This window comes from Aethalodelphis obliquidens, unplaced genomic scaffold, assembly GCF_003676395.1.
Source record: "Aethalodelphis obliquidens isolate GAN/ISIS:26980383/991018 unplaced genomic scaffold, ASM367639v1 scaffold29, whole genome shotgun sequence".
Classification (NCBI taxonomy): domain Eukaryota; kingdom Metazoa; phylum Chordata; class Mammalia; order Artiodactyla; family Delphinidae; genus Aethalodelphis; species Aethalodelphis obliquidens.
Genome location: NW_020837973.1, coordinates 9,220,280 through 9,236,550, shown reverse-complemented (window position 1 = coordinate 9,236,550; position 16,271 = coordinate 9,220,280). Strand labels below are relative to the sequence as shown.

The window sequence follows — 16,271 nt, the reverse complement described above, 5'->3', positions numbered from 1 at the left end:
TTTTCAGGGAGAGACTTTTCTCCCTTTCATGTATTGTCCTGTGTTTACCTGCTTTCATGCCGGTTCCTTTTTCGATGCTGAGAGGATGCTTGAAATAGAAGATCAAGTTGACTCAAAGCCTGTGGGATTAGCAGCCCATGAAACCTTGAGAAGCTGACAAGAAACGCTTGGAATGGCAAAGGTCCCAAAATATACCCTGAAAACTGGTTTTCCTGCTTGGTTTTCCTGCCCACAGTAGTCATGTCAAACATATACAGCGCCTTTTACCAGATCCCAGTCATAGGTGGGAACAGTGCAGGATCTGGACCTGGCAGCTCTCACCACCCTTCCAGTCCCATCCTAAGACTAGAAAAAGTGGTGCCATCTGGTATAAGTTACTGAACGCTTCAGACCTCATCTGTAAAATGGAACGATCTTCCCTGCCTTGAATGGTGTCTGTCACACAGTTGGTGCCTGAAAAATGATAGCCAACTTGGCATGCTTTTAAAAAGACAACTTATCTCTTCTTTTTCAGATTTTGTACGCCTGAAACTGACATGACATTGTAAATCAACTAGACTTCAATAAAAAAATTTAAACTTAAAAAATAAAATAAAACTTATCTCAGTTCAATTTATTCTCCATCATTATCTTGTCCTTTGTAAAAATTTGGTATTTTTTTTCCTCTTCCCTCGGTTCCTCAAATCCAGGACAAAGGTCAAAAGGTTGATGCGCTGGTCTGAACGTTTGGTTCCCCCAAAATCCGTATGTTGAGACCTAATCTCCAATTTGGCAGTGGGGAGTTTGGGAGGAAGTAGGAGCACAGGGAGATTTCCCACTTTGGCCAAGGTCACACAGCTCATTAAATGGCAGAGCCAGGACTCCATCATGGACCCATTAGATCTAGGTCACAAGCTCTGGACCTCCCAGCAGTACCATCTCCACCATTGTTAATGATATAGATCCTTGTACAGCACTTGCTGTGTGCCAGGAACTCTTCTCAGTACCTACATACCGGGTTAGTTTCCTGTTGCTGCTATAACAAACAGCCACAAACATGGCAGCTTAAAAACATAAACTTATTATCTTACCATCTTAGACATCAGGAGTCCAAAAGGGGTCTTTTGGGGCTAAAATCAACGTGTCAACAGGGCTGCATTCCTTCTGGAGGCTTGAGGGAGGCATCTGTTTCCTTGTCTTTACAGCTTCTCAAGGCCGCCCACATTCCTTGTCTCACGGCCCCTTCCTGCATCTCTAAAGCCAGCAATAGCAGGTCACGTCCTTCTCACAGGGTTTCACTCTAACTCTTCTGCCTCCTCTTTTGCTTATAGGACCCTCAGGATTCCATGCCCCCCCTGGGTAATCCAGGGTAATCTCCCCAACTGATTAGCAACCTTAATTCCCTCCACCACATAACCTAACGTATTCGCAGGTTTCAGAGACTAAGATGTCGACATCTTTGGGGCAGAGAGCTTTATTCTGCCTATCACATGTAAATACTCTAATTCCCATATTCCACACAGCAGCCTAAAACGTGGCCACTATCATGGCCGTCTTACAGAGCAGGTTATGGTCACGGAGATATTGGGTGCACTGTCCAAGTCACACAGCCAGTGGTCAGAGACCACTACAGGTATCCAGCTCTATGTGTGTCCTTAACCACTGTTTAACGCCCCTGCCAGGAAAATCAGCATGGAAACACGGATGCCCCCGGGTGAACACAGAACCCGGCTTGCCTGGGACCACCCTGGTTTGCACCTCTTGCCCTGTTTCACCCCCAGAAAGCGCCCTGGTAGATGGTAAATGTTAATGTCGCCCTCCCAGAGCTGACAGAAATCCAGTTGTCTGTGCTCTTGGTGGTTCAGAGCCCTAGTCCCCATGCGGCCATTGTCCGTAAGTGGACGCCATCTGGGACCTCTCGTGGTTGTGAGTTCTTCCTCGCTCACAAGTGAATTTCAATCAATGGCAGCTGCTTAGAAAAGGACCTCTTGTTGATAAGTAGTATCTTTGGGGTGAGAAAATGTCTTAGGACTTTTCCAAGCTTCCCTAAATTCTTTCCACTGTGGCTGTCAAGGGAGCCATTAGGGGCAGCGGCTACATGCATCCAAAGAAAAATGTGTGTGTAAAGACGGATCGCTTTTCTGGGTGGAGGAGTGCTGGTTAGTTTTTATTCACTCCTCCTCCTTTTTTTTTTTTTGGATTCTCCAGACCGTTGAAAACTGTGTGTGCATTTTAAGGAACCTTTCGTACCGGCTGGCAGCGGAAACGTCTCAGGGACAGCACCTGGGCACAGATGAGCTGGACGGGCTGCTCTGTGGTGAGGCCAATGGCAAAGATGCAGAGAGCTCCGGGTGCTGGGGCAAGAAGAAGAAGAAAAAGAAATCTCAAGATCAGGTGATGTGGGGACTCGCAGCTGCATGCAATCTTCCCTTGCCCTAATCACAACATGCATGTTTCGTCTGTGTCTGCAGGTGCAGGGCTCTGCGTTTCTGACACGCGGTCACATCACTAATGCCTCTGCACAGGCTTTCTGTGGGGATTTCATAGCTGAGACAGTGGAGCATTACATGACTCCCCTCAGGTTCTGCAGCCACGCAAAGATAGGAAATTTCAAAAAGGGAAAGAGCCGCTTGAGTCCAGGGCAAGCTCTAAGTTTCCAGCTCACACAGTCGAGTCAGATGCAGGCGCTGATTCTTCTGTGTCGATGCACACATTTATTGCGGTCCTTGCGGGGGCCAGGCGGGTGCCTTGCAGGTGGTACAGTTGCACAAGGATAGGTGTGGTCTAAGAAGGGACGCTGTGGAGAGAGGCACAGAAATCCAACATATATTGTATAGGTCATTTGGGAACTTTTGGACATGCAATCTTGCACTTATTGTTGGAAAACGGAATAATTCACAGCCCTCCCAACAGAATGCCATTAGAAGCTTGGCCTTGGGGGGCAATTCCGGTTACTCCAGATAGCTGTCCGGCTGGAGAGGCCTCTTCAGAATGGAACGGCCTTTCCTCCAGCAGCTGTCGGTTGCCCTGCATTGAAGTAAAGGCCCACAGGCTGTGATTCTCAGCCTTGGCAAAAACAGAACAGCCTCCAGCCCTGCCCCTCGGGAGCTTCTGGGAGGTAGAACCCCTCACCCACCAGGCCCCCAGGTAAGGGAGTAATGAGAAAAAGTGCCCGTCCTGTGGCTGCCAGAAACCCCTGCTACGGAGATCTTCCCGTCTCCTGCGGACACTGTGGTCATGTTCCCAGCCTTCCCCTGACACTGTGGTTATACCTCCAGCCTTGCCCTGGACGCTATGGTTGTATCTCCAGCTGCTGAGGGTCCTATAAACCCAAGATCTGACTGTCCTCAGGAGTGGATGACTGAGAAAGTGGGACAGAATCCCCAACATGCTCTCTTGCCAGGTTTTTAATTCAAAATAAATTTTCAAAAATATCTGTTTAGGTCACAGCACACTATTTTCTAAACTATTTTTGGAAAAGTTTAACTCCGAGTGAGGGTTAAAGGAACTATTTTATTCACGGTAAGGATTAATGGGAATGTGTCCTTAAATATAATTCCTACATTTAACCTGAATGTGTCAGTGTTAGCATTTTTGTAGGTTCCAGTTCTCAAGCTGCTTGTAGCCCCTGAGGCTCCAGGTCTTTCTACAGCTTCTGGATCTGTATGTTGCAGCTTAAACACGCCTATAATTTAGGAGATACAGGCTCATTGCCTCTTTGACGGTGACCTTCCACTCTGAGAAATAAATCCCCAGCCCTGCTTTTTCTCCTGTCCTGGATCAGTACTCTGTGTCTTCCATCTCCCCCTGAACTGGAGGAGCCTTTTGGGAGTATCGAGCCATGGTTCTTAATTCTGCCTCTTAGAACCCTCCTACCAGGGGGGATGCAGTGGTTAGCCAGCACCTGCCATGTGCCAAGTATTATACTAAGTGATGTCACACACTTCAGTTATCCTACCTGGTACTTAAGGGTGCCAAACGATTATGGGTTCTGAATATTTTTCATTATCAAATAAGTTAAAGATGGCCTAACAAAGGTACATGGGTTCTTCTCATGGTTTCCTTTTGTGGTATTGTATACCTTGGGGCCCAGTCCCTACACTGCTTTACCCTGGAAAGCAAGCTCAATAAAGTTGAAAGGAAGAGAAGCCTATGGGCAAGAATATAGTGCTTTACAGTCTACCCTGTGATCAAAATCACCTGAATCTCACCTACAACCTAATGATTCAGAACCTCTGGGATGGGCCCAGGCAGCTTTGGAAATCAGATTTGTGGAAGTCCATTAATATGACATTAGCCTTGGCAGGCAGAATGAAAGAAAGAAAGAGAGAAAGAGAGAGGGAGGGAGGGAGGAAGAAAGAAAAGAAAGAAAGAAAAACTTTAAACTGAGGTTAAATTCACTCTGATTTCATGGTTTTCTCTTTAGTCTATGGCTTAGATTTTGAAGCACAGCCTTCTGATAGCTTCTGTGCCTGGCCCTGGTGTCTCCTTTAGTAAGATTCTGCCCTGACACTGAACCCTTTTCCCAACTCTGCCAAGGTGTGCTCTGGTGGCTTGAGGTCTTTCAAATGACAGGTGAGATTAGGAGTTGATTGGGTCCAGAGAAGCCAGGGGTCAGAAGAGAACATTCATGGACATCACGCCAAGATAGAGCCCTTCTTCCAAGGGGCTTAGCTGCTTCCATGAAACCTCATGGTGAGCGATATTCCACCTCAGAACGCTGTACTTCAAACCATAATTTATGACATCAGTGAGCTCTCTTCTAAGTTCAGTACACTAAAATGATGAGTAGAATCTTAGGATTTTTGCCTGAAATCTAAATGAAAATGAGTACAGTCTGTTCTATTTTTCTTCTTACAATATTCTTTTAAGGGAGAAAAAAATAATTTCTTTAAGAAAGTTTTGCTGAAACCACCGTAAGTTAAAACACAATGGAACTTTGTTGTTTATAAAGAAGCTTCAAAGTTATTTCAACCAAATGATAGTTTTAAAAAATGTTTTCAAACTGTTCTCCTACATAATATAAAAATATTTTGAAGTGCCAGGAAATTCAGTATCAAGCTTAATGAGGATGTAAACAGATGGAGTGTTAGGTTTGCAGCTATAAAAATGGTCAGATATAATACATCCCCTGGAATCTCTACTGCTCATAAAGTCAGTCTCTTTAAAGAATAGGTAGTGATTATAGAAAGTGTATAATACAAAGTGAAATGAAGAAAGAGGTATATAGGTATAGATATAATGCAGATAAAACCTGGCCAGTTTAGTAAAATATGTGTCATATGCAAATTCAAAATATATGCATGTACAAAAATACGTTATTTTAGAAAAAGTGCAGTACATCAAAGATGATGGAAGATAGTGACTGATTCTTCTTATATGTATTTGTAAATTTTCTACAATGGGCATTACAATTGTAATCTTTTCAAATATTATTTTAAAATAATATCCAAAAAGGAACTAACGGACCAAGTCAGTGTTTGTTTATGCAACTGTATATGCTTTTTTCTCTTAAATTTGAGTTGCCTCAGAGAAAGGCATAAGATAAAATGAAAAGTTGTCTAATCCACGGCAGATCCTTACCAGGACAGAGGAGCCAGAGGTTTTACCAGGAAGCAGAAGTGATGAAAATCCTAATATTGGTTTAGTGATTGACTCTGTCACTTGCTGAATTCCAGAAATTTACGTTGACTTTCACCTTGGGCATTGGTATTCTGTACCCTTGGAAAATACTATACTTGCAGGTCAGATTTAGTTATAATAAAAATCTTGCAAACTTTCTTTTAGATCCCTGATAGGGATAATTCAAGAAAATATGTGATACAGAACCATCAGATGTAAGCCCCTGTGTGTGGCTGTATTGGACACTTCTATGCATCGTATTCTGGTCCAAAAGGACGTTGCAAATTCATTAATTTCTGACTTTGTGTTCAGTGCCTATCGCTGAATTATAAGAAATGACTGGTTTCTCTAGTAGCTCTTTTCAATTAGACCCTCTGCCAAAGCAGTCTACATGCCATGTGCCAAGAGACATATCTCACCAGCACAGTCCTCACCGCTGCTGGCAGGGCTTTGTGCCAGCAGCCTGGCAGAGCAGGGCAGGGGTGGCAATCCGAAGATTGAGGTCCAGGGAAATAGCAGTAGACAAAATTGATTTAGCTGCTTTCCCACCCTTTGTAGAAATAAGCATTTTTGTTTGTTTTTCGATTTGGCATGTGGCCAAGGTTCCTGCGATGGTGTCTGGGGATCAGTGGTGCTCAAACGTGGATTAGAGGTAACAGGATACTGCTGGCTGATGGTCTGATGAGCAGACCTGGGCCTTCAAGACCTACTCTGTGTGAACTTGACTGTGTACAGAGAAACCCGCAGTGAAAAACAGAAGGAAAACAAGCAAGATCTCCTAGAGTTCAAAAATCTCTCTTCTGCTTGAATCACCTCTGAATTTTTTAGTTCACAGGGGTATTTATATATCCACATGGGTGAGGATGTAAACCTATCAGAATTCAAAGGTGATTCTGATCCAGCATTTTTATATGATCAACTTCCTCTCTCTCCTGATAACCTTTGTTTAGTGAGCTGGGGTCAATTTAAGAGAAGTATTATTACTCTTTTTCATCTCTTTTCTAGGTTGTTGATGCCAAATGCATAGATTGTGGGAAGTTTCACTTAAGATATCAGCATGATATCTTATCCACAAAAGCAGTAGTATTGGGCTTCCGTGTAAAACCTTTAAGACCCCTTAATTTCTTCCATGACTATAGACATGTCTCCACAGAAGCTCAAGGCCTTTAACCTGCATGCTTTCCCAGAGCAGCCCAGCCCCACCCAGCCCAGCCCCACCCAGCCCAGCCCCACCCAGCCCAGCCCAACCCAGCCCAGCCCAACCCAGCCCAGCCCGGCCCAGCTCAGCCCAGCCCAGCACAGCCCAGCACAGCACAGCCCAGCCCAGCACAGCCCAGCACAGCCCAGCCCAGCCCAGCCCAGCCCAGCACAGCCCAGCACAGCCCAGCCCAGCCCAGCCCAGCCCAGCACAGCACAGCACAGCACAGCCCAGCACAGCACAGCACAGCCCAACTCAGCACAGCCCAGCACAGCCCAGCACAGCCCAGCACAGCCCAGCCCAGCCCAGCCAGCCCAGCCCAGCCCAGCATCCCGCAGGCCATCTCCTCACTTATGCTCACACTCCTCCTCTGTCCAGCATTCCCCTTCCCTTCTTCCACTCCTTGGAGAATCATCCTTTAAAACCAAGTAAAACATCACTTTCACCCTTTCAAGAGTTCTCCCAAGTTAAAGTGAATCCTTCTCTCATCTGCATCTGCATGGTTTTATTTAAACTTCTCCTCCAATGCTCATCACATTATCAGTCACATACAGCTGTTGATCTCCTAGAGGGAGAATTTTCTGAGGGACAAGACTGTGTGGGTCTTCTTTCCATCTTTGACATCTAGCCCAAGGCCCAGCACCAGCTGTGCTGAATGGCAGTCCAGCTGTGGTCCACTGGGCCTCTAGCTCTTGCTGTGGGGTTGTTGCCAGTCGGTGGTCCCAGCCTCATCCATTGTCTTCTTGGGACCCTTGGCTTCCCACGGCTGCTGTGAGCCAGGAGCGCTGCATAGCCCTTCTCTTTCCGTTTGTGGTTCAGGCTGTTCCTCCGCTTCTCAGGGCAGTGCTGCATTTTATTACCTTCTGACTCTGCGATCACCAGCAAACCTAATGAACACTCTAGATCTTGATAATCGTCTGAGAACTTGCAGTTCATGTCAACAAGTGTAGATGCGTGTATCTCAAAGTACCCCTGGAGAAGCAGTACTTTGATCACACCAGACTAAAAGATGCTTAGTTCTGAAGATGTCAGTGTGTGACATACATAAATGGGATTAGATGCCATGAAATCCCATCCCCTGAAAAGTGTCCTTGGAGTTTCAGGACTTTGGATTGGGGGCCGCCTCAAGAGACTTACACATAGCCCACTGTGTCCCATGGGTGCTGTTGGCCCAGAAGTGAGACTCTGAGAATAAATAGCAATCAGTGTCCCAAAGCACAAAAATGAATTTTATTGCTAGTTTAAATCAGTACATTGCAGATTTGAATTTTAAACTTACTTCAATTTTAAATAAGTTTCTCCTTGAGACAAAATATATATTAATTATAAGTAAAAATATTATATCTATAAAAATATTTAAATAACTTCAAAAAATTTTATAAATATTTATATTAATAAATACATGCACACGTAATATGTAAACAATATACGAGTAAAATAGCAATAAGCTACAAGAAGAAAATAATGCACACACCCCCATCATCTTCCCTTCTAGTGTGAGCCACAATAAAAATTTATACCTGGGCCTCTAATCCTCTCTGATCTCTTTCTCTCTGTATTTATGCATAGCTTTGTTTAACCTTTCAAAATACAATTATACGATATTGGTTGGAGTGTGAGTTAAGACACATCGGTACCACATCGGACAGCCAAGTTCATAGTGACTTAGAGAAGACAAGTGTGTTTCCCGCTAATGTAAAAGTCGGCGCTGCTGGCGGCTCTGGTCTGCAGAATCTCCGGAGGCTCCTTAGATCTGTCATGCTCACCTCTTTAGGATGCTGCCCTCCTCCTCATGGTCCAAAGATGGCTCTGTATCCAGAGTCCAGGAGAGGAAATGGAGCCAAGAAGACAGAGGGGAGTACCCTTTCCTCTAGAACTGCCCCCGCTGAATGTCACACACATCACTGTTGCCTACACCCTCTCCGTCTGGATGGGACACATTAGCACCTGAGTTGCAGGGGTGACTGGGATGTGTAGTGTTTTTGTGGGGCAACCATGACCCTAGGTGAACCTTGGGCATTCTCTTAACCAAAGGGAAAAGGGGTACAGTGACATACAAATGGGGTGCAGTAGGAGTTCTCTACCTCAGTAAGGAGGGATATTTTATCATTGAAATGGTTTAGAATTGTCTGCACAGGGTAATAAGAAAGACCAACTTTCATCCATTTTGCTGTTTGCAAATTCTCTGCAGACAGTGTAGCCCCCGATTACCTGCAGCCAGGTGACTGGCACACCACTGAAGGGAAGGACAGGTGTGGGCGCTGCACCCACCCTGCCTCGCTCTGCCGGCTGTTGTAGACACTTTATCACTTGGCTCTGCGTGACCTCTCTCCTTGCCAGTAAATAGTCATCTACACCAGAATATGGAAAGGTTACCAAGAATTCCACTGTAGGGGTCTGCCGTGTTGTATGAACCAGTCCCCGATGAGCAGAAAATTAGGTTGCTCCCAAATTTTAACTAATGTAAACTGCAGTCAACATCCGTGTAGTTAAATCTCGCCTATATCCTTAATCACTTCTCAGGGATAAATTCTTAAAAGTAAAACATCTAGTTTTACTTTTACAGAGAATGCTTTTCAGGCTCTGGCGACATAGCCAGAATTTGTCTTAACCACTCCGGATGGCAGTGACAGACAGTGTGAGTACGTTTTGATTTGCTTTATTATCACCTGATGGATCTGCCCCTTTGTGACATGCTTGATGCTTTTAAGTCCTCGTTTCCTAATATCACAGGTGGTTTTTCTTTCTTCCAGGCAGTTTCCGTTTCCTTATTAGTAACCATACTTTCTCGTTTGTGGCTTAATACCATTTCCTTTCTGACCATCTGCTGATTTCAGCTGCCACTCATCCCTCACGGCTGGTAGCAGTGTAGTCTCGCTCTGCTGTCACCTCACCGTATGCCAGGAGCTTGGTGACTCAAGACATGCTATTTCATGTCCTCAAAGCAATAAATTGCATGCGCCCACAAAGATCAAGGCTGCACAGTTCTGTGCAGTGACTGTCCTTTGCCACTCCCTGTGAATGAGTGAGATGCTTCTCCTTCTTCTGCGCCTCTCATATAAAATTTATCCCATCACCTAGAAATGCTGTTTTTCCACTTTCAGTGGGTTTACAGACTTAACGCTCAATTTTTCGTGACTCATTAATTTGTGTTTACATTTTACCATTTGGTACTCCACACCATCAGTCAATAGTCTGTATCTTACAGACTAGACCTGGGTTTCTCAACCTTGGCACTGTTGACATTTGGAGCCGGGTAATTCCGGCCTACCGGTCTATCCTGGGCATTGTGGGATGTTTATCAGCATCACTGGCTTCTACCCAGTAGACACCAATCAATAGCACCGCTTTCCCTAGTTGTGACAACCAAAACTGTCTCCAGACATTGCCCACTATCTCCTTGGGTGTTAAAATCACTCCAGTTGAAAACCACTGTATTAGACTGTCTTTGAGGGATGTATCACCAAAGATATAAACAAGCAAGACTACGGGACTACCTCAAGGAAGTTGGCGAGTCAGGGACAGAGTCCCTTGAAAAAGCAGGTAGTAGGGTGAGTCATAGCCCAGGTTTCCCTAGATGTGGATGAGAAGTTAGGAGCAGAGAGAATTCTAGGTGAGCATTATTAGTGTTCCAGTTGGTTCCATCAGGATGACTTGGGGAAGCGGCGAGCGAGCCCGGTGATGCAGACCAGCCTTGATAACACTCCTCTTTGGTCACAACACAGTGGCCGCCTTGTGCCAATGTCTGGAGCTCACAGCATCACCCGCCTCCCTCCCGCCTTCTCCTGAGGGGTGTGCGCCCACACAGGCATGGAAGTGAGTCAGCAAGTCTGTCCCTGAATGTCTTTTGTTCTGAAGCCTTGTTTGGGAAACACCATAGCCGATCTCACCTTTAAGACAGGTTTCTAATCTCTCAAATGCAAAATTCCCCGTATCTTTTGCAAGGAGAGCCTGGAGACACGTGTACCACATGAATACGAGTCACTGGCCGTCACCTCTGTCCTCTCTTTCCGTAGGTTCAGCCTCCCTGTAGTCGACGGCTTCTGAACAGATCCCAGGGGAAGTCAGACGCCCGAGCTACCCTTGCCTTCCAAATTCCCAAGCGTCAACACAAAAATCATTTCTCTTTTGGCTTTTGACAGTTGCTTGGAGTTTTTTTTTCTTAATAACCATTACTTCCATTCCCTGGCCCTCCTCCTTTTCCTCCTTCCCTCCCCGCATTAGCTGAAAGTGATGAAGAAACACGGTCAGGGCAAAAATCAATTAGTAACTGCTGTTCAGACCAAAACAAGCAACAGTGGCCAACGGTGGATGGACTGTGTTTAGGTTGTGGCTCTTCAAAGTATTTAGCACTGGCTGCAGCCTAATTTACCCAAACCCTGCATGAAGGAACATTCCCTGACAGTTTCCCATTTTAGAGCCATTTTCTCTTCCTGCATTCTGTGATGTGTAACTTCAGCTGGGAGGCAAGAGTGGGATTTTAAAATCAGACTGTTTTCCTGTCACTGCACATCCACTCCCTTTCCCTTGCAGTACCTCTGGCCCATTTATGTCACTGAAATCCCTTTAAAAGAAAAGTGAGCCCGCACACATGCTGACTGTCATTCTCTGTCGCTGGTAGAGAAATTTAGGCACTAGAGATGCATTCCGCTGGTGAAGAGGCCTTTTCTATTTGTGTTCCAAAGATACGGCAGCGAAAGCTCTTTTCTTTACATAGACTGGAATGGCTGTGACATATGCGACAGAAGGAGCTGTGTATTTTAGCAGCGCTCCTCCCAGAATGTAAATCCTTCTTCCATGTAGGCGAGAACGTCTTGTTAGCATCTCCGTGGTACCCAACCCGGCGCCTTGGAAGTAGAAACTGGGGTAGTTGTAAGCTCCTTCAGAGGGAGGAGCTGAAATTCCCTCATTAATTCTTCTCATTCAGTAGGGGCTTTTATGAATGTAATAATTAATCTCATGGGCCACCGTCCCCTGAAGAATCCATTTACACAGTCTCTTTGTAAAGTGTACAGACATCTTTACTTTCTGGTTTTTGAACTTTCTGATTTTTTTTTTTTTTGACGGTACCATGCAGCATGTGGGATCTTAGTTCCCCGAGGAGGGATCAAACCCACACCCCCTGCACTGAGATCGCACAGTCCACTGGACGTCCAGGGAGGTCCCTGAACTTTCTGATTTTTATCCCTAAGTCAGACCTCTCTTTTCATATAAGGAGCAAATGGCTTCCATGATTCCATCCTCAAACCAGCTAAGAGAGAAATCTTCAAAATAGAATTTAAGCTCTAAGGAGAAGTAAAAGTATTAAAAGCCAGTCTAAAGAAAGGCTTTTTTTAAAAAAAAAAAAAACCCACACATTGAGCCCATTCCCACAGCTGTCTGATTTTCTTCCTAAGCAGGCATTCCTTACAGTCAGTGGCCAGTATATATCTCCTTCCCTGACCGTGACTACATCAAAAACCACTGTGTCCAGATCTCAGCAGACCCTTGGCTTCTAACATGGGAGCGTCTTATTCTCCTCCTTTTTAAAAATGTTTGAGCACTACCTTCTCAGAGAGAGAATACATATTTTCAATTCTAACAATTTTGGATAGTGAATGATATAAACTGTTCACTTATTTGTTTTATTGATATTAGTTGTACAGTCATACGTTTAAAGCCAGTCAAGAAAAGTACTGATGCATAAAAAGGAAGGAAATGATGCCATTTGCAGCAACATGGATGGACCTAGAGTTTGTCATACTGAGTGAAGTAAGTCAGAGAAAGACCAGTATCATATGATATCACTTGTATGTGGAATCTTAAAAAATGATACAAATGAACTTATTTACAAAACAGAAATAGACTCACAGACATAGAAAACAAACTTATGGTTACCAAAGGGGGAAGGAGGAGAGGGATAAATTAGGACTATGGGATTGACAGATTCCAGCTATCAATACTACACGTAAAATAGATAAGCAATAAGGATTTACTATATAACACAGGGAACCATGTTCAATATCTTGTAATAACCTATAATGGAAAATAGTCTGATAAATATACATATATATATAACTGAAAATATATATATATAACTGAAAAACAAAAGTGCTGATAATATGTTAGTGAATGTGGTGCTACTTGGGATGACAAGTCAGTCTGTTGGTTTGTTCTGTGATCTACTGTCAGCATAATCCTGCCTTACACACTCCTTCTTTGCTGCCAGCCTGGCCCCAAAAGGGCTTCCAGGGCGGGACAGCCAGGGTGTAGCTGGAGGGTCCTCGTAACACTGACACCAAACTTTCTTAGTGCTTACTGTCACTACTGTCCTGCTCAGCTCGGGCTGCTGTAACAAAATGCCCTAGACCAGGTGGCTTACACAAACAGATATTTCTTTCTCACGGTTCTGGAGGCTGGAGGTCCAAGGGGCCAGCAGATTCGGTGTCTATTGAGAGCCTCTTTCCTGATTCACAGATGGCCATCTTCTTGCTGTGTCCTTACATGGCAGAAAGAGAAAACTCTGGTCCCTTCATCTCTTTATCAGGATACTAATACCATCATAGGGACCCCACCCTCAAGACCTCATCTAAACCCAATTACCTCCCAAAGGCCTCGCCTTTAAATACCATCACATTAAGGGTTAGGCTTTAACATATGAATTTGGGTGAGACACCCAACATTGTTTTTTGTTTTTTTATTTATTTTTGGATGTGTTGGATCTTCGCTGCTGGTGTGGGCTCTCTCTAGTTGTGGCAAGCAGGGACTACTCTTCATTGCGGTGCATGGGCTTCTAATTGTGGTGGCTTCTCTTGTTGCGGAGCATGGGCTCTAGGCGTGTGGGCTTCAGTAGTTGTGGCTCGCGGGCTCTAGAGCACAGGCTCAGTAGTGGGGTGCAGGGGCTTAGTTGCTCCGGGGCATGTGGGATCTTCCCGGACCAGGGCTCGAACCTGTGTCTCCTGCATTGGCAGGTGGATTCTTAACCACTGTGCCACCAGGGAGGTCCCAATCCAAAGTATTATCTGTTGAAAACATCTAAAATACTCTGGCATAACCCACTCAATCCTTAACTTCTTAAACTTGAAGTATATTTGTAAATTCTCAATTCCTATAAATAAGACAATGAATAAGAGGAGCTTTAATGCTAGAGATTATCAGGGTATTTTCCTATTTAATAACATGAATGACCTGCATAAAGTATAATTTGAACATTTAAGTACTAACTTTAAGAATCAAGAATATGGGCTTCCCTGGTGGCGCCGTGGTTGAGAGTCCGCCTGCCGATGCAGGGGACACGGGTTCGTGCCCCGGTCTGGGAAGTTGTGAGCCATGGCCGCTGAGCCTGTGCGTCCGGAGCCTGTGCTCCGCAATGCGAGAGGCCACAGCAGTGAGAGGCCCGTGTACCGCAAAAAAAAAAAAAAAAAAACAGTTAGAACTTTTGCAAGTTTTATTCGTTAAAATATAACAGATAAAATTTTAAATGTGCTTAAAATTAAGGAACATTTATTTAACTCTCAAGTCTAAGGAGTAAAACTATGAGGAAGAAGGGATATTTTCACTCAACATTTCCCCTGTGCTGGCAGAAAACTTTTTAAAACCACAAATGCCTTTCTCCTTTTTCTTTTGCTTTCCCTTTGTCTAATTTCTGTTTGATTTTTAAACTTAAACCTGATAAATGAAGACATACAAACACACACACTTCTCTGTGTGTGTGTGTGTGTGTGTGTGTGTGTTTATATGTCCCAACTTGGCAATAATGCAGCCAATATAATCAAAAAATACTCTGCTAGCATTGCCCCTGTTGGTTTCCTGGAAATACTTTGTTGGTTGTGCCTTGTCTCTATTACATAGAAAGTTCTCCCTCCTGACCTGAAAACATTTTGTTTCTTTATATATTATTTTCATATTTCAAGTTCTTAGAAAAATTTTGGTAATATGCCCTTAAGGTACAGTCAAAAACAAATATAGTTTGCATAAGGCTTATTTATAAATTTAAGTTCTGTGTTCTTTGGACTAAATAGCTGTGTGATGAGTGTTTTGACTGTGTTAAAGATTTAGCCACTGCTTGTCTTCAAGCCATGTGGCAGTTTTGAAGAAATTTTAGGATAAATTCATCTTGTATTTAAATTTATAAATGATGTGTTTCCATTTTTTTGGTAAAAGAGTTGCATATCCCTTGATTTCTCGTGGATCCTCACTCTAGAAGAAGGTTGGCATTAAACGTTTTCACGTGCAGAACTGTTTCACAACTTCAGTCTGATCCTGATGTCACCATTGCCCTGTAGTCCTGTTGGTATTGATTGATTAGGCGACATGACCTCAGGTGTGTTAGCACAACTTTTAAAGAAGACTTCCGGTCTTTTATAGGTGATGAAAATCTATTTTTTAATGGACAGTTGATAGATACTTCTTTCCCTATTAACTCAATAAAAGTTTGAATAAAGTACCCAGATGAAGGCAGGATACACTGACTGGCTTTGAAATAGTTCTTTGTCTTCTGTGTCGATGTGCCAGGGTGTCATCAGCGTTCTGAAATAGCAGAGAATCCCCTTTGAACTTCTTTTGTTGCCGTCAAAGGCTATCCATATTCACATCAGTTTTCCTTTTATTCCCTTCAGATTCTCTCTGTAGCCACTAAGAAAGGATTGTAATAAAAGGTATTTAAGAGCTACATAGATCACGTGTCAGAACGGAAGAAAATTATCTAATGATTTAGCCATTTATCCTGTTTTATTTGCACAGAAGTTAGAAGAAAAGAACCAGATGAAACCCAGCAAATGATAACACAGCTTTTTTTTTTTTTTTGCTCTTTCTACAGTTTTTCTGTCACATTTTGTAATGAGAGTGCAAATAAAACTTCTCTATACCTCACGCTGTTATGTTGGCTCTTACATGAGAGGGAAATTCCATCCATGTTGGGCTCTAAATCTTTATATGAAATCTAAATCTTTATATGAAAATGATAGCTTAAAAGTATTAAGGAGATAACAAAATGAAATAATTTTGCATTTCCTGTTACACTAGCTAGCCGAGAGATTCAATACCCCCAGCTGGTTTCCTATGAGAAGACAATATCACTCCTGTTTCATCATCAAAGTCACCAAATCTACAAAAGGGCTGTTCTCTTAGCCTAGTGCTCTCTTTCTATCTGGTGCAGTGAGCCAGTCTCAAATAATGAAGCAGGAGCAATGTGACAAGTCTGGTTCACTTTCAATTTTGTTTTGTTATGTATTTAAAAGAGATGGACTGGTTTTATTGATAGGCTGTGTACAGGTGCAAAGTCCGCTTTGAAGGGTTTAGAAGTGGCTTTGGTTGAAAGAACAGAAAGATCCCCACATTGAGAGTCCTTGTTATAAAGTTGAGATAGAGTGACACTCTGAATGAAAATGACCTTTAATGGGATGGCTGTCACCCGTCGATGGGATGTCATTCATCTCTGAGCTTTAGCCTTGAACTGAGTTAAGCTGTATCATAACTGAGAAAAAGAAGGCAT

The 16,271-nt window shown here is 43.7% G+C and overlaps 1 protein-coding gene across 1 annotated transcript in view; it reads left to right on the top strand.

Annotated features, from left to right (window-relative positions):
- CTNND2 (catenin delta 2) overlaps positions 1 to 16,271 on the top strand; it is a 257,170-nt gene that overhangs the window by 119,201 nt on the left and 121,698 nt on the right. Inside the window, exon 5 of the mRNA XM_027125377.1 lies at positions 2,188 to 2,373. Coding sequence (XP_026981178.1) covers positions 2,188 to 2,373 — 186 coding nt within the window. The remainder of the gene's footprint in view (positions 1 to 2,187; positions 2,374 to 16,271) is intronic.